Here is an 18,000-nt window from a genome sequence, read left to right as displayed (position 1 = left end):
TTTAGGGGGCCATCAAGTAGTTATCCTGCCGTGTGGCTGTGGTTTTAGCTGTCGCACAAGCTCCTCACTGATAGGTCATCCAGAAAAAAAAACAAAAAATAACTCACCAATATAGATAAAGCAGTATATCTCAGTCAAAACTTGGGTCAGGAAACAACTTCCCTCTATCTGAACGTCTCTGCCTCAGTCAATCCGCAACACAAAAACAACAATAAATTGTTGACCTGGAAGCTGACCGCTGGTCGAGATTTCCAGCAAAGCAGAACAAGGAACACACATCGTACATGGACCTGCCCAACGATTAGAGCAAGTCAATCCATATCCATATCCATACGCCATCTGATGCATGTGTGTGCACGCGCCTTTTGGCCCTCCCAACTCAGCAGCAGCTCCTCACACTCACACGATCGCGGGCGGCACTGCACACCTGCACTGCGCTGCCACTATGGAGCGATACCGACCCCGAAATTCCGACGTGAAAGGGAAGGCCACTAGCTCAACGCCCCTTTCGGCATTCGTTGATTCACAACTCGCAAGAGAGAGCAGAGTCATGGCCGTGCTGTGCCCCGCCGCCTATAAATAATGCCCCGACCACCAACATGGCATTTACCTACGCAGCACAGCAGCAGCAGAGCAGAGCTTCGCCATTCAGCTAGAGTGGTGCTACCTACCTAACCCGGTTGACCCCTAGAAAGCATGGACGTTGAGAGCTCCGCGGCGCATGAGGTCTCCGTCGACTGGCGGGGCCGCCCCTGCGAGCCGGGCCGGCACGGCGGCATGCGCGCCGCCGTCTTCGTCCTAGGTACGTCGTGCTCCTACTTATACATCAAGTTGGCTTGTTATACGGAGGAGCGATGGAGCAATGTCCATCCAATCCATGGCGCGCGCGCGCGTGCTGACTGGTGAGGCTGATGTGCAGGCATCCAGGCGTTCGAGATCATGGCGATCGCGGCGGTGGGGAACAACCTCATCACGTACGTGTTCGGGGAGATGCACTTCCCGCTGTCGGAGGCGGCCAACGTGGTGACCAACTTCGTGGGCACCATCTTCCTCCTCTCCCTCCTCGGCGGCTTCCTCTCCGACTCCTACCTCGGCTGCTTCTGGACCATGCTCACCTTCGGCTTCGTCGAGCTATCGGTACTACTCCTGCTTCACTACCGCATATGCGTAATCTCTCTATCAATCTATGCTCACCAATGGGTGGCCTGCGCGTGTTTCATTCAAGTTCAAGACAAGAAGATGAGGAAGATGGAACGTGTGAGGGTGTTTTTCCTTTGCGACCGACCGATTGACTGTTGTTTTCACGTAAAGGGAGATGAACTTGGATGGGCCTGATAAAAAAAGGCTCCAATCACCATGCATGGACCCGGTTTTGGGACCAGGTTGAATTCAACGCACGCAGCATGACTCGTAATTAGGAGTAGTTTTTGTTTTCTGAAAGCAAAGCGAGTACAACTACACACACACGCCAGTGGGAATTTGTTTGTTGTTGTTGTTGGGGCTTGCCTGAAAACAACATGTCCAAACAAAGTTGTGCTAGTGTTACTTGCCTACTTTACTTGGCACTCTCACAATCCCAGTCATTTTTTTCTTTTACCTTAAAAAACCCCATTAATGGAAATATGGAATCGAATAAAAAAATATTTTCATTAAGAATATTTTTTTAAAGAAGGAAAGCCCCGGCCTCTGCATTAGAATGATGTATGGAGCCATTTTCATTAAGAATATAATCGGAAATACTAGTACTGTTTTGCAATGGATTTTTATTGGTAGGTGTTTTCTTTTCATCTGTCCTCAGGGCTTCATACTACTGTCAGTGCAAGCACACCTTCCGCAGCTGAAGCCGCCGCCGTGCAACATGGCGTCCATGGACGGCAGCTGCGAGCAGGCCAGGGGCTTCAAGTCCAGCATCTTCTTCGTCGCGCTCTACCTGGTGGCGCTCGGCAGCGGCTGCCTCAAGCCCAACATGATCGCGCACGGCGGCGACCAGTTCTCCGGCTCCGACAATGCCAAGAGTCTCTCCACCTACTTCAACTCCGCCTACTTCAGCTTCTGCCTCGGCGAGCTCGTCGCGCTCACAGCGCTCGTCTGGGTGCAGACGCACTCCGGGATGGACGTCGGCTTCGGCATCTCCGCCGCCGCCATGGCCGCCGGCCTCATCAGCCTGGTGTCCGGCGCGGCCTTCTACCGGAACAAACCTCCTCAGGGCAGCATCTTCACTCCTATTGCAAGGGTAACAATAATCTTCACTTCACTATAGTAATTAAGTCAGTAATAACTCAATGATTGTAAAGACGGACATGTTAATGGTCTTTCCTACAAAAAAAATCAACTGGCTGAGTGCTTGTGTTCTGACAAACTTTGCGCGTTCAAAAAAATTGGACGAAGTTTGGACCGTTAGGTTAGTGGCAGGTTGCTGTATGACAGTATGTCAAACATCTCCTTTCTGCTAAAAAATCCTTTTCAGAAATTTCCAAGATACTGCAGCATATGCAAGAATTTTGGCCAAGACCAATGATCTGATCACATTACTATATCCCTCCCTCTAGTACTCTATGGTTAGATTAGCTATTCTTGAAATAGTAGGTAGACTTAGTTTCGTCATCATTCAGTCAGTCAGCTGTTCTTGCATTATGCTCACCTTGTCACATTCAACAGTTGTGCAATTTGGGGCCATATGATAGGTACAAGTAGTTTACATTTTTGCCTGCCGATCAGATCTAGTCAGATACACCTAGCCAGAAACGATGTGCTCTCTGCAATGCAAGTTGTGTCTGTGGTGCAGTTCTTAAAGGTTTGTCACTTATTGACTGTTAGGATGTCAGTTCTGTGCGCAGCGGTTTTGGTCCTGTTGATAACGACAGAACTGACTGCGGATTATGTATGCTGAATCACGTGTGCTGATGTGCGCACTTGCATTATTCAGCATTGGTTCGAGATGACAGGCTCTCTCTGTGCAAACAATGATAAAATATTGGGCCGTGCTTTATGCTGTTTTTGTCAAACGAGGTTAACATCATTTTGACACAGAAATGTAGAATTGGACTTTTTTTTTGTTAACCAAGATACAATTGCGTGGCAATATCATTTACATCAGATTTGCAACTTGCTGTTTTCAAAAGAAAGAAAAAAACTGACGAAGTTGCTGCGAACTGATAAATTCTGCAGGTGTTCGTCGCCGCCTTCACCAAGAGGAAGCAAATCTGCCCTACCAATACTGGCAACGCCGGAGTTGGCGAGCCGGCACGCCTCGCCGGCAGCTTCCGCCACGGCAACAAATTCAGGTGGAGCGCCGCATCCATCGTTCTGGTGACCAGATTGCTCTGAGTTGTCGTTCTGCGGCCTGACTGACATGCTGTGAAACAATGTACGCAGGTTCTTGGACAAGGCGTGCGTCAGGGACGCGGCGCAGCAGCAGGGGGGCAACACGAAGCCGGAGAGCCCATGGCGGCTGTGCACGGTGTCCGAGGTGCAGCAGGCCAAGACCCTCCTCGCCGTGACGCCCATCTTCGCCTGCACCATCGTGTTCAACACCGTGCTGGCGCAGCTGCAGACCTTCTCGGTGCAGCAGGGCAGCGCCATGGACACCGTCCTCGGGGGCGCCTTCCGCGTCCCGCCGGCGTCGCTGCAGGCCATCCCCTACGCCATGCTCCTCCTGCTCGTCCCGGCGTACGAGCTCCTCCTCGTCCCGTTCATGAAGAGGCTCACCGGGACGCGCTCCGGGATCACCCCGTTGCAGCGCATCGGGGTCGGCCTCGGCACCGTGGCCTTCTCCATGGTCGCCGCCGCCACCGTCGAGCGCCGGCGCCGCGACCTGTCGGCGTCCGGGGGGCGGATGTCCGTGCTGTGGATCGTGCCGCAGTTCCTCGTGTTCGGGGTGTCGGAGATGTTCACCGCCGTGGGGCTCATCGAGTTCTTCTACAAGCAGGCCTGCGCCGGCATGCAGTCCTTCCTCACCGCGCTCACCTACTGCTCCTACGCCTTCGGCTTCTACCTCAGCTCCGTGCTGGTGACCACGGTGAACAGGGTCACGGCGAGGCACGGCGGCGCCGGCGGCTGGCTCGGCGACAACGACCTCGACAAGGACAGGCTGGACCTCTTCTACTGGATGCTCGCTGCGCTCAGCGTGCTCAACTTCTTCTGCTACCTGGTATGTGCAAGGTGGTACAACTCTGGTGCCGATGGCTCTGATGCTGCCTCGGCTCAGATTGCAGCAGAGGGTGATGCCAAGGAGATCAGCTGAACACCTACTACATGGAGACTGAACCTGTATATGCGTATAGATATATGTAGAAATGCATGAAAAGTAGTGACGGGGAAAGAAGTGCTAGGTTAAGAAGAAGGTTTCCTTCGATAAGGAATAGAAAGTACATTAGCATGGCTAAGAAAGTACTTTAGCATATGTATGCTAGTTCTACTACCACAAAGCATAGTCTTCAGTAAAAACTTATTTCAACATAGCGAATGAAGCAACAGATAGCAGACTAGCACAAACCTCACTTGGCATGAAACAAGAATCAACCAAATTTCAGAACACATAATGCATGCAAGATGTACATATCATAGCCAAGCATACAGAATTCAATCTAAACTCAAAACAAAATCTTGTTCAGGTCTTTCACGATGCTCGATAAGTAGTACTACTAGCAGTTACGGAGTTTCCAGATAGCGAAGCATACAGAATTCATACATGCTGCAAATTTTGTCCAACAGTCCAAGGACACCATCTTACAGAATGATGCATTTGCTGCTAGATTTGTTGGCCTCTTCTTCAGCCTTCTTCAGGCTATCCTTCAGTGCATGAATCTCTTCTCTCAAGCTGTTCTCTACGGCTTGCCTTTCTTTCTGCTCTTCGTGCAGCTGGGTTTCCAGCCTTGCAATTGTACTGTTTAACTTTTCCTCCACCTATAAAGACAGGTTCCAAACCGTATTTAATCTATTAAATTATTAAAACAATAAGAAAAGTATACTTCTCACTTGATTTTGTTAATTATAATATATTTAAAAGTAAACGTAGGTGATCATAGATGTTTGTATCCAATACTGTGACATACTATTAAGCTACAAATCGGCCGGACATGTCATCAATTACATCAGAAAACAGTGAGAGTCCAATTGGTCTTTTCTTTTTTTCCTCACTCTAGTTCAAAAAAGAGCGTATTTTCATCAGTTTTTTTATTGTCTATGGCCAAATATGGTTTCTTGAAATCCCTAGGATACACAACTTCATGTCCAATTGTTTGATGACTTTCATTCATACTGCATCAAAACATATGAGCTTTATATAAATAGATTCATTTTACAATTTATAGAGACGCAAATATATATATATATATATATTATATTATATTATATCCTATATAGTGTAGCAGTGTGACCTATGATAGGTACACCCAAAACTGTCCCCAGAATATCCTACATGACTTGCATGCCATTGATTTACAGCATCGGACGGTGTTAAATGGGCGAAACCCTAACGAATGCTACTGTACAACCGCGAATCCCTGCATTCCTGGCCGTTTTTTTTTAGAAAAGGAGGATGACCCCCGGCCTCTGCATCTGGGAGATGTATACGGCCATTTTATTGATTATTCTCGAGGACCTTACAAAGTAGTACAACAATATGCCTGAATCCGCCATCTTGGCAACATCTGCCACTACTCCTATCCATATGATGAAGGGGGTGCAAGCTGGACCAAATACCCAGACCTCTCACCTAAGCCTAACATCTAAAGCCGGAGGCCCCGACCGAGCCACATACCGGGTTCGGGGCACAATCCGGTCTGACGCACTCACATGTGTCGTCGCCGCCATCTTCCACTAGTCCATCTTCAGAGCAGATTGAGGTGCCAACCTTGGTAGGATCCTCCGCCATCGACGCCATCAAGGCACCAAACGACGACCACCATCTACGCTAGTCCATCTCCAAGCAGAAGGAGCACTACCACAGGACGAAGACCGGCGGAGAATAGGTGAAACGCTGCACACAATGCCGCCGCCAAACACCTCACACGCACCGCAAAGCACCCACCATGCTTCCGAGGACCCCAGGCGACGCCTTCAAGAAGGAGCGCGACGAGGGTACGACGCCGTCGCCCGCAAGGGGAACTAGAGCTTTCGCCCAAAGGAAGATCACGGTGAAGGACGGGAAAGGACCTCGACAAGGCCTCCAAGAAGGGGACCGACGCCCAGCAAAGACGCCGCCATTGTCGTGGCCTCCGCCGACGGCCAAGGGTTTCCCCCGGTCCCGCCCCCATCCCATCCACCCAGCCAAAGACTGGCCAGTGGAGCGCACGCAGCCGGAGAAAGCGTTGGACTTCATCGCAGCAGGCACGCCGGGTGACGGGGCACCCCAGCCCACTGTAGTAGACGTCCACCGAGACCTCGCCGCCCGCACGGCCGAAGTCGCGGACCACCAGCACCCACGACCGTCGCCCGCCGAAGAGGCAACGCCGTCCACACCGCCCGAGGCCGCCGCCCCGGCATCCATCCACCGCACACATCCTGTCGAAACATGAAGAACGACCCACACCACCGCCACCAGGGAGCACCACACCGCGATCATCCAAGCCGGGCCGAGGCAAGGCCACGCCGGCCAGATCTGGCGGATCCGGCAAACTGCGGCCCACCAGCCGCCAGATCGAGCAAGGCGACCGGATCTGATGGGCAGAGCCGTCCCCGGCGATAGACGCAGGGCGACAACGCCGGCGGCAGCCGCCACAGCGGGCCGGCCTCGGCGGCCACCAGGGAAAGCGGGCGGCGGCGCCCGATGCGGGGTGGGGGGCGGGCTCTCCAGAGGTCGAGGCAGGTGCGCGAGGAAGCCCCCGCCGCCGCCTACCGCCGCGCGGGCAAGCCCGACGACGGCTGCCGGCGGCGGCGGGGAGGGAGGAGAAGGGGAGGCGGGGGACCGGCGGCGCCTAGGGTTTCGCCCCCGGGTCGCCCGAGAGCGGACGACGCGGGGGGGGGGGGGGACAATCTCTAGCAGCGAGGCGGTGATGAGACGTCAACTGCATTCCTGGCCGTAGATCGGTCAAATCGGACAGCTACCATTCCCCGTGTGCATGTGTGGTGGACAGGTTCTGGACATTTCACTCGACGCATGTGTGGTGCATAGGCTAGGCTATAGTGACTGCCTGCACAGTGCACACATGATGGTGACGGCCTGAACAGTGCACAGTGCACAGCGAAAGAGAGATGCACACATACCGGTGCAGAAGAAGCAGTGGGAATATTTTTCTATTTTTTAGTTGGGGGATAGGTTCAGAGAGATGTACTCCCCCACATAGTTAATTAAAATGAAGTACTCCCTCCGGTCCTTTTTACTCTACATATAAGAATTATCTGAAGTCAAACTTCGTAAAGTTTAAACATATTTATATGAAAAAATATTAACATTTATAATGCTAAATTTATACGATATGAAAAGTAAAGTCATGACGCATTTAATGTTGTTGATTTCACATTCTAAATGTTTGTATTTTTTTCTATAAATTTGGTCAAAGTTTACGAGGTTTGATTTCAGATAAATCTTATATGCGAACTAAAAAGGACGGAAGGGAGTACAATAAAGTAATGCTGTTGCAAGGGAGAGCTTTGGCGTTAATAAACAGTTTTACTTATAATAAAGACGACGGTTGGGGTTGTGAAGGTTAATTTTCATCTAATATATTTGCAAAAACATGATTTATGAACACTTTTTTATAGAAATAACAACTAATTGACAATAATAATGTAACAACTCATGTGTGAATTTAAGTACATGGAAGAACACAATGGATTATATTATTTTTGCAAAAATATTATTATTTTTACAAACTCATGTATAAATTTCATGGTTGATGTATTAATTAAGGAATATATAATTGCTAGGTTAATTATGAAATCCGGGAAAGAACTGTACAAATGCCCAAAAAGGTATTCATGACATTTTTGTTTTAAAAAAATAAAGGCTTTGCCTAATGCATTGTTGCATTTTTGTGATCTGATGTGAAGAATCAAAAAGCTTCCATGAGTTCCCACTAAAAAGTAGAAACCCCTTTTAAAAATTACATCATGAATTTATCATAACATTGGTGCTTTAGTTGTAATTCTAATGGTTTAGTGTTTTCTATTACATAATAATCTGACGTGCAAAGCACATGCAAATTACTAGTATGTGTGTGTGTGTGTGTGTGTGTGTAGATATAATCACTGCCATGGAACAAATACAGTATTCTGCAAAACTTCAACAGGAAACATTATCACATTTACATGGTGAACTCAAATTATATATTAGAAAACCCTTACCATCTTGCTTATCTGTTTAAGGTAGTCATCATATATCTCTTTATTTGATATGGATACTGGATGCATTTCCTGCAACGAGAACAAAAAACACTGATGTGAAAACTGAAAAATCAGTCAAAGATAATACTACTCAACATTGAATTACCTTAATCTGAGTGAACATCTGGTTGCAGAACGGTCTGCCATGATTTCTTGATATGACAAAATCCACCGCACGGAACAAATTTTTGAGCTGATACTCGCGCTGCTGCATATCACTGGTGTTATTGTCAAAGAGAACAACTCTGTCTGCAAATAGGTCCACCATGTCCTGTAAAAACGAGCATTCAAGTGTAAGCGACATGCAAACAGATTGGACTCAAGGATATCATGAAATGCAGTCAAAATTAAAGCTCTTTGCGAGTGATCGACAGACATGAAATTAACCTGGAGATATGCTGGGGCACTGTCAGTTAACTTTTTCTTCCAACGGCTTTCGCCCCCTACTACATCTCCATGTGTGAAAACTAATATCATGTGATCAAGGACTTCATTGCCAAAGAGCAGTTTGATTGACTCAATTGCCTTCTCATCTTCACAAGAAAACCGAGACTGAGCTGAAAAGACCATAAGCATAGCATCGAAGCCATCTTTGGCCATGTCCATGCACTTGGCTATCTCTTTCTGAACATCTTCAGCTGTACTATCCATGTCGAATAGGCCTATTCAGAAAAGAACATGATAGTTCAATGAATTGCCAGTGCATGCAGATTTTGCAAACATGGAAGAACAAAACAAGCAAGGAACTCTCTTCTCGAAACAGGCTTTCGCCCCACTTTATATATAAAGCAACATCGGAAGAAGTATACGGCCGAACGATACAAGGTGGTGAGATAACCCTCTTACAGAGCCGATCCTGTGATAAACGACACACACAATACGCACGAGACTACGCTACCGACAAAGAACACCGGGAGAACTAAACACACTCCACGCTACGACCTAGCACACCTAAACTCCACGACAACGTCCCAAGAGGGAAAACGGCACATAGTGTCGCCGTTGCCGAGTCCACACGGGACAAAGGTCATGAAAGAAATGAACACATACAGTAACAGTAATGACAGAAAAGGATCATTGTTGTATCAGTGCTGTTAAGTCCACTAGGAAAAAGCATATTCACATTTTACAAGTGGGATAAGTATATTTTTCGACCTTCAACTCTTTCGAAAGTATAGCAATAGTCCCTCGACTCCGAAACCAGCAAAACTTAGTCCTCCAACTTTCAAAACCGAATAAGTTTAGTCCCTCAACTTTCAAAACCGGATAAGTTTAATCCCTCATCTCGCTTAGGGTGATTTTCTGCTGGCGCGGTGTGGTTTTTGACTCGGACACGTGCACGAAAGGTGCTCGGTATAATGGTCAGCGAGCGGCAGTGCGTGTCGACGGCGCCCGGCAGTGTGTGCAACGAGCAAATAGGGCGGCGCCTGCAGCCAGCGTGGTGCGGCTCAGTGCGCGTCGGCCCGGGCGGTCCATGGGCGGTCCATGGTGAGGCTGATGAACGATGGCCTGTGTAGGATGCCCTTAGTCTGCTAGAGTGCTGAAGGCAGGGTCAACTGCGTGAAGCTCCCAAAGCTGCTCTTTTACTCCTGTCGCTGCCACCGCTGGTGGCTCAAGTCTGCCCGCTCGCGCGGGATCCTCATAAAAACAAGGTCTGCACTTACGGACTTACCCTTCTTCAATTCATGTTGTGGTTGGGCTTGACATGGCCGTAGCTAGGATGGATGGAGGGGCACCACGCGAGCTCCTGCAATGAGCCGGTGCACCAGGGCGCGGCCATGGGTCTCCTGTGAGGCAGGCGTGCCGCCTCGAGCTCCTCCTCCTGCTCAGGCTTCCTGTCCAGAAGGTCAGCGGCGTCGCGTCGGGCGCAGGCTGCTGCTCGACGGCCCGTGCAACAGGGAGGCCAAGTCACTCGTCTGCCAACGCCACGCCCTGGGTCGCCGAGCTCCTCTGGCCGCTCGAGCGCTTTATCTCCGCCGCATGACCATCATGGACGACGCTGTCCGACACTGTGTTTTGAAAAAAATGACATGAACTGTGACGTGGCGGTCAAACTAGGTGACGTGTCAAGTTTTTGGTCAAAACCGTGTCCACATCAGATGGAAACCACTCGAAGCGGTATGAGGGACTAAAGTAATCTGGTTTGAAAAGTTGAGGGACTAAAGTTTGCCGGTTTTGAATTCAGGGACTATTTCTATACTTTCGAAAGAGTTTAGGGACAAAAAATATACTTCTCCCTTTACAAGTAAGACACAGCACCTGGTACTCCTAATCATTTTAACTTGATAGAGGAAATTGCTTGGTATATGCAAACCTATACCTGTGATGTTTGTGGTACAGCTACTGGACTCTTGCCCCTTAATTTGAGACTTCTTCTACAAAATTTCTGCTTACTAGCTCTTCAGCACTAACTACTACTAGTAACGTTTTTTTTGTTTAACTACCATAGGAAATGCTCCACAGCATATCTACATTCAACAAACTCAGGAAATGTTCCACTGCATGATCACAAAAGGATAGTAGCTGCAAATCGCTACAGGTCAACCGATCAAACATCAGTGTTTGCAACCATTTTTCAGATCATACATCAGTCCTTTCAGGAATTGATTAATGAAAACATATGGATTTCCACGGTAACTATGGGCGTCTTGTGCTCAGATTGACTGAGAGTGCTTACCCGGAGTGTCTATGACATTCACGGTACGGGTCGCACAGCCATCGTGGAACTCCCTGCTTCTCTTCTGACAAGTTTCAGTGACAGCTCTATAAGAGTCCTTCGATTCAAATGCGTCGTCTCCAAGTATGCAATTTGCGGTTGCGCTCTTGCCGGAACCAACTTTCCCGACCAGAGCAAGACTAACATCGGCAAGGCGGGGAGGGCAGGGCAGCACCGCCCAGTCGCTGTAGCCGTCGCCGTCACTGCCCCCGCCGCCCATTGACGAAATCGAGGAATGGCCGCGGATCTGCAAGTAAAAGGCCTCCACCCATCATCACCAACCAAAATCTCAACTCGTAGGATAGGAACGAGATGGAAATGCGTGTGCGGAAGCAAAGAAAAATGTACAACCAAGTCATATAGCGAAGAAAAAGAGGGGACGAACAAGAGAATCACTTACGGCAGCAGGCGAAAACCTCACCAAACCCTTGCTCCTTGGGTAAGACTTGAGACGGCGCAAGCAATGGATGAGTGGAGGGCATAAATAGGAGAGAGAGAGAGAGAGAGAGTTCACTGCCCCGGAAGTTGAAGAATAAACTGAAGCGGCGCCAGCGAAAACCCAAATGCATCGGGAGTCTCTGCTTTTCTTTTGAGCTGCCGCTTCGTGTTCCGCCCGAATTTGTGTTTCACCTATGGGTACTCCCGTAGCTCCAAGAACTCTTGGCCCCGCGTCGCTCCCCCGCGGGCGACCCGGGCGCCCCAAACCTAGCCGCCAGAACCTACCCCCACCCGCTCCCTCTCCCCCCGCCGCCGCCGGGCAAAGCCCGCGCGGTGCCGGTGGCGGCGGGATCTCCTTCGCCCTTGGCTGGAGCGGGGGCCGCGGGGGGCCTCTTCTTCGCTCAAGACGGCGGATCCCGGAGGCCGGCGTGTCGGATGGCGCTGCTGGCGCTGCTGGCGTGGGGCAGCGCAGCCGCTGGCCGGTGGAGGCGCGTCGTCATGGCGGAGCGCGCGTGCCGGTGGCGGCGCGGCGTTTCTCTCGTGGCGGGACCCGTCTTGGCCAAATCAGCGGCTGCTGGTGGAGGAGGATGGCGGCGGATGCGCGACATGGAGTCTGGCAGGGCAGCGGGCTTGGACAGAGCTGGCAGCAGTGTGGTGGTGTGCTTGGGCGGTGGCGGCGTCATCTGGAGGCAGCGGAGCAAACCCACGGCCAGGCTGGTGGTGGCGGCGCTGCGATGGCTCGGCCAAGATGGAGTCTTGGCGAGCAGCGAGTGGCCGGCCTCCTCTGCGCGGTGTGGTGAGTGGCGGGGCTCTCTCGGTGGCGCGGCTTGGTTCTTCGCGGAGGAGCGGGTCCGTCCGTCGCAAGGCCAGCCTTTGGAGTGGGCGTAGGCAGTTGCGGACGGTCATGGACCCTGCCGGAGGTGGGGATGGCTGCAGTCTCTTGTTCAGGCTGGGAGTTGGTGCGGTGGCCGGGTTTTTCTTGGTCATGCAGTCGGTCGTCGGTTTTCAGCTTTGCGGCTACTTCGACTTAGAGTTGCGGTGGCGGCGGTACGAGGCAAATTGGACGGTGTAGCCCATTTCCAGGAGGCGTGGTGATGTGCGTTTGCGCGGATGAAAATCCTGCTTGGCTTATGCCGGGCCGGCGGCGATGGCACCTGTGGGTGTCATTTCCTTCTTGAAGGCGTCGCCGAGGTGTGTGCGCCATGCCCCTCACTCACTTGGAGTTGGTGGCTGTCTCCGGACGAAAGTCTCGATTCGATGTTGGATTGGCATATTGGCGGCGTCCTCAACGTCGTATCTCTGTTGGGAGCTTTGTGTGTGGAGACATGGTCGGGTCCTTATTGCTCTCCTTCGATGTTCGCCGCTGTCCTCTGTTGATTCTTTGCGGCGCTATGTATGCTCATCGCTGGTGTCTTCAAGAAGGTGCTTCTCTTAGATTGGAGCAAGTCCCGCTTTTCACTTGCCACTTCCTCTTAGGCGCTCAGAGTGGATGGTGCGTCGACAAGCGATGTTCTATGGAAAGTGGTGGTCTTCGGAGGTATCCGGCGTCGGTCGAGACGCGGTGTGTGTGTCAGCTGAGGATAGGCTCTTCTGTATTGTAGCTTGCTTTGCGGTGTTGTCCGCGTGTAATCTTGATCGTGAGTGGTGTGGTGTGTGCTACGCTCGTTGTTCGCAACGAGTGGTAGCTTCTTGTAATTTCATTTCTGCCTTTTATAAAGTTATGGTACGCCTAGGCGTACTCTCGAAAAAAAACCTTTGGGTACTCCCTCCGGTCATTTTTGCTTCGTGTACGCTGTCAGAGGCATTTGCGAACGAACCACATGGCATTTTTAGTGTTACTAGGGTGACATTTTTAGTATAGTGCATGGCAATTCGTTTATTTTTTAGGCAAATTTCTTCAAAAATTGCCATCCGAGCGATTTGGATCATTTGGATCATGTGGTTGTGAGGTACATCCATAGGGAACGCCAGTCAGATAGCATTTCTTAAAAAAAAGGTTTTATAAAGTTCAACTTTAGACAAACCTTATATACGGAGTAAAAATGATCGAAGACAGTACTTAAGCGCATGTGCCTAGGTGAAACATAATTTTGAGTCTACAGCTAATTAAATAAAAGAAGCTTAGCAACAAAAAGCTAACCACACTGCAGGTGTGGTCAGCCCTTCATATTGATGAGTACTTGAATGATGTTGTGTGTAAGAGGGGAAGAAGAAGAAAAGGAGGCTGCCCTCCCCAGGGCGGCTCAAGGATGCCTAGGGTTTCCTCGGCGCCGCCCCTCTCCATCCTTCCTCCCTCCCTTGCCGCCACCCGAGGCGATCGCCGAGCAGCGCCTGGGCAGCTGCCGATGACGGTGGCGGCGAGGTCTTCGTTGCTTCGTTCTCGCGAAGAACTCCGGATCCAGGGCGGTGGCCCTGGTCGGCGAGGCGGCGTCGTCTCTTTCGGCTGGCGGCGTGCGCGGGAGGTGCGGGCCGTCTACCTCGGCTGCTCGGGCAGCGAGGAGCAGGCGGGTAGCGGTCGCGGCGCAGGAAGGTTTCCCTTCCTCCGTTCCAGATCTGAAGGTCAGGCTCCCCCTCTCTGCTCTTACTCCGCTGGCCCACCCGATTTGGGGCCTCTGGCTGCAAGATCCGGTAACGGCGGGGTGCTCCCCGAACTGGTGGTGCGGGACGAGCCCGGGGGAAACCCCTGTTTGGTTTTTCCAGCGCGGCGGCGGCGGCGCCGCCATCTTGCGTCGTACTACTCCCTGGAGTCACCGCTGTGGGCTCCCCTCCCCACCCCGGCCAAACTTCTCGGGCGAAAGCTCGAATCCCGGCTGGATGGGCGGCGGCGGCGCGAGGTGCGTCGTGTCCTCCTTGGAGGCGCCGCCTGGGGAAGATTGGTGCTTTGGGTTGTGTGCAGCAGCTTGCAGGTGGGCGGCTGGTGACTGTCGAGTCTCTGTGGCTCGGTAGCTCCTTCATTTCGGCGACTCTTCTGGCGGTTTACCCTCTACTATCGGTCTCCTTCGGTGTCTGCGGTGTTGCCGATGTGTGTGTGCTCTGACTTGTGGTCGTGCTCCATGGCTGCCCCAGACTCGAGACCAACCATTGCTCTAGCTCTCGGGTGAGCGTCTCTGCATTCGATGGTGCGGCGCCTTCGAGCCTAGGCGAGGGGAAGGGATCCCCTTCGATGTTAGAGGAGGCAGGTGTTGGGTCATCTCCAGCCCTGGTTTTCAGTCCCTGAGTTCGACTTCTCTGTCGGTTGCTGATCCTCGAGGCTTCACTTGTAGTCGTTTTAGGTGCCTTTCTGTAGTGGGCTTCTCCTTCACTAGCAGTTCTTCATTAGTTATCTTTTGTTTGCTAGTTGTAGGTGTAGCGTTGTAAGCTGTTCTTGCAGCCCCCTTGTATCGTTTGGCCGATGTTGTGTGGTGGTCTCGCTCTTGTACTCTTGTCCGGTTGATGGCTTTGTGAATTCAAAGCCGGGCTCTTCTTGAGCCTTCGTTCTAAAAAAAGAAGAAAAAGAAAAAGTCCAAAAAAGCTAAGCATCTACAGATTGAGGACTTAAGTTGTTAATTCATTTAATGCACTTAGCACCTTCTCTAAGGCTGGCCATTGTGGGGAGTATCATATATACTAGTATCATGCATATGGGAGGTGGATTAAGAGCACACGGCGACGACGCCCTCCGAAATCACGGCCTGTCGTCTATCCCCCTAGGGATTCGCGTCACTCTAGCCAAACTGATTTTTTACGCGTGAATACACAGCGAAGTTGTATAGGGTAGCAGTGCGTAGATGTCCTTTAACATTTAATATAGTTGACACTTAATGGTATATTTGTGCAGCGTGGTGGGGTAGCATACTAAACTGGGCAGCAAAAGTCAATATTCTCAGTTAATGTCGCGCGTTTGCATGCAAGAAAGGTTTATGTGATGTCCTTTGTCCGCACAGGTATGTGAAAGTAGTTATTAGTACTACGTAATCAATGTGTTGTGTTGGAGCTCAGAGGTATGCCATGACTCAATAAATAAAAACAAAACAGTTGCATGCAATGTAATTATCGTTAATTCATCTTGGCTGCGCCATGAAGATGAACGATTAAATGTGACTACGCTGCATTGATAAACTAGAAAAGGTGACTAATAATATAGTTTTTAGAGAAGGAAAAGTGTTGGAATTACTATAATTAATTTGTCTAGAATTATTATCACGAAGTTCTTGGGTTTAATTAAAATAAAAATAAGAAGACTTAATTTCATGGAATTTATTCCATGAGTTTTCCAGCAATTACAATATTGGAATTCTCTCTTTATTTAAAATTCTAATAATAATGAAATCCACTATTTTAACTGTCATAGGATGAGGCTCTCAATTTTATAGAAGACACATAACTTGGATGTTCTTTTCTTCGATATTACAGTTTTAAAACTGAAACAAAAACATAATCTTGCAAAGGATATTGTCAAATGAAAAATAATATTACAGTTTGAAAACTTGATAGAAACTAAATATTAGATGTGTTATATGATTCAAAACGCATGGCTCAATAAAATCCGCATGCATGTAGGGCCGCTGTCAGATGCAGCCATCCACATCTCCATACATTTATTCTTAGTGAGAGATCATTTAAAGTTTGAAAGAATACAAACCCTATACCTCTCCTAAAAGAAATCATATGTGAATCTAAACTGAAGAATATATGATGTCTAAGACTAGCCACAATGGGTAGTAACATGGACTAGTAACTGCTACCTCTTGAGCACTGCGTTGGATTTTCCCGAAGAGGAGAGAATGATGCAGCAAAGTAGCGTAAGTATTTCCCTCAGTTTTTGAGAACCAAGGTATCAATCCAGTAGGAGGCTACGCGCGAGTCCCTCGTACCTACAAAAAAAAATAGCTCAACGCAACCAACGTGCTTAGGGGTTGTCAATCCCTTCACGATCACTTACGAAAGTGAGATCTGATAGAGATGATAAATAATATTTTTGGTATAGGGATGCAAAGTAAAAATTAAAAGCAAAGCAATAATAAAGTGATGGAGATCGATATGATGAGAAAGAGACCCGGGGTCCATATGTTTCACTAGTGGCTTCTCCCAAGAGCATAAGTATTCTACGGTGGGTGAACAAATTACTGTTGAGCAATTGACAGAATTGAGCATAGTTATGAGAATATCTAGGTATGATCATGTATATAGGCATCACGTTCAAGACAAGTAGACCGACTCCTGCCTGCATCTACTACTGTTACTCCACTCATCGACCGCTATCCAACATGCATCTAGAGTATTAAGTTAAAAACAGAGTAACACCTTAAGCAAGATGACATGATGTAGAGGGATAGTTTCATGCAATATGATAAAAAACCCATCTTGTTATCCTCGATGGCAACAATACAATACGTGCCTTGCTGCCCCTTCTGTCACTGGGAAAGGACACCGCAAGATCGAACCCAAATCTAAGCACTTCTCCCATGGCAAGAACAACCAATCTAGTAGGCCAAACCAAACTGATAATTCGAAGAGACTTGCAAAGATAATCAATCATACATAAAAGAATTCAGAGAAGATTCAAATATTATTCATAGATAGACTAGATCATAAACCCACAATTCATCGGTCTCAACAAACACACCGCAAAATGAAGATTACATCGAATAGATCTCCACAAGAGAGGGTGAGAACATTATATTAAGATCCAAAAAGAGAGAAGAAGCCATCTAGCTACTAACTATGAACCCGTAGGTCTGAAGTAAACTACTCACACTTCATCGAAGGGGCTTGGATGATGATGTAGAAGCCCTCCGTGATCGATGCCCCCTCCAGCGGAGCTCCGGAATAGGCTCCAAGATGGGATCTCGTGGATACAGAAAGTTACAGCGGTGGAATTAGGTTTTTGGCTCCGTCCCCAATCGTTTGGGGGTATGTAGGTATATATAGGAGGAAGAAGTACGCCGGTGGAGTTTCGAGGGGCTCACGAGGCAGGGGGCGCCCTCCACCCTCGTGATCGCCTCATGGCTTTCTTGATGGAGGGTCCAAGTCTCCTGGATCTTATCTGATGAGAAAATCACGTTTCCGAAGGTTTCATTCCGTTTGGACTCCGTTTGATATTCTGTTTCTCCGAAACACTGAAATAGGCAAAAAACAACAATTCTGGGCTGGGCCTCCAGTTAATAGGTTAGTCCTAAAAATAATATAAAAGTGGAAAATAAAGCCCAATAATGTCCAAAACAGTAGATAATATAGCATGGAGCAATCAAAAATTATAGATACGTTGGAGACGTATGAAGCATCCCCAAGCTTAATTCCTGCTCGTCCTCGAGTAGGTAAATGATAAAAACAGAATTTTTGATGCGGAGTGCTACTTGGCATAATTTTAATGTAATTCTTCTTAATTGTGGTATGAATATTCAGATCCGAAATATTCAAGACAAAAGTTCATATTGACATAAAAATGATAATACTTCAAGCATACTAACTAAGCAATTATGTCTTCTCAAAATAACATGGTCAAAGAAAGTTCATCCCTACAAAATCATATAGTTTAGTCA

General features: G+C 49.0%; 2 protein-coding genes across 2 annotated transcripts; one reads left to right on the top strand and one right to left on the bottom strand.

The window, feature by feature from the left end:
* The first annotated feature begins 500 nt into the window (after positions 1-500).
* On the top strand, positions 501-4,460 carry LOC123189289 (protein NRT1/ PTR FAMILY 4.3). The gene is made up of 5 exons (XM_044601677.1): positions 501-802; positions 920-1,137; positions 1,799-2,233; positions 3,169-3,284; positions 3,376-4,460. The coding sequence occupies exons 1-5, from the start codon at positions 697-699 to the stop codon at positions 4,241-4,243; spliced, it is 1,743 nt and encodes a 580-aa protein (XP_044457612.1). The 5' UTR covers positions 501-696; the 3' UTR covers positions 4,244-4,460.
* An 81-nt stretch (positions 4,461-4,541) lies between these two features.
* LOC123189290 (immune-associated nucleotide-binding protein 9) lies at positions 4,542-11,640 on the bottom strand. The gene is made up of 6 exons (XM_044601678.1): positions 11,442-11,640; positions 11,003-11,288; positions 8,713-8,987; positions 8,432-8,596; positions 8,287-8,355; positions 4,542-4,905 (listed from the first exon to the last, which is right to left on the bottom strand). Exons 2-6 carry the CDS (start codon positions 11,259-11,261, stop codon positions 4,729-4,731), a joined length of 945 nt encoding a protein of 314 aa, XP_044457613.1. The 5' UTR covers positions 11,262-11,288; positions 11,442-11,640; the 3' UTR covers positions 4,542-4,728.
* Between the last annotated feature and the right edge of the window lie 6,360 nt (positions 11,641-18,000).

This window comes from Triticum aestivum, chromosome 2A (assembly GCF_018294505.1).
Source record: "Triticum aestivum cultivar Chinese Spring chromosome 2A, IWGSC CS RefSeq v2.1, whole genome shotgun sequence".
Lineage (NCBI taxonomy): Eukaryota > Viridiplantae > Streptophyta > Magnoliopsida > Poales > Poaceae > Triticum > Triticum aestivum.
Note: the sequence above shows the minus strand (reverse complement) of the source record. Positions and strands in the feature narration are given on the sequence as shown.

Coding starts and splice junctions, on each gene's coding strand:
- LOC123189289 (XM_044601677.1), top strand. CDS start 697: ATGGACGTTGAGAGCTCCGCGGCGCATGAGGTCTCCGTCGACTGGCGG. Junction 1,138..1,798: donor TCGGCTTCGTCGAGCTATCG/GTACTACTCCTG, acceptor ATCTGTCCTCAG/GGCTTCATACTACTGTCAGT. Junction 3,285..3,375: donor CGCCACGGCAACAAATTCAG/GTGGAGCGCCGC, acceptor CAATGTACGCAG/GTTCTTGGACAAGGCGTGCG.
- LOC123189290 (XM_044601678.1), bottom strand. CDS start 11,261: ATGGGCGGCGGGGGCAGTGACGGCGACGGCTACAGCGACTGGGCGGTG. Junction 8,988..11,002: donor GAATGTCATAGACACTCCGG/GTAAGCACTCTC, acceptor TTTTCTGAATAG/GCCTATTCGACATGGATAGT. Junction 8,597..8,712: donor GTGCCCCAGCATATCTCCAG/GTTAATTTCATG, acceptor TCGTTTTTACAG/GACATGGTGGACCTATTTGC.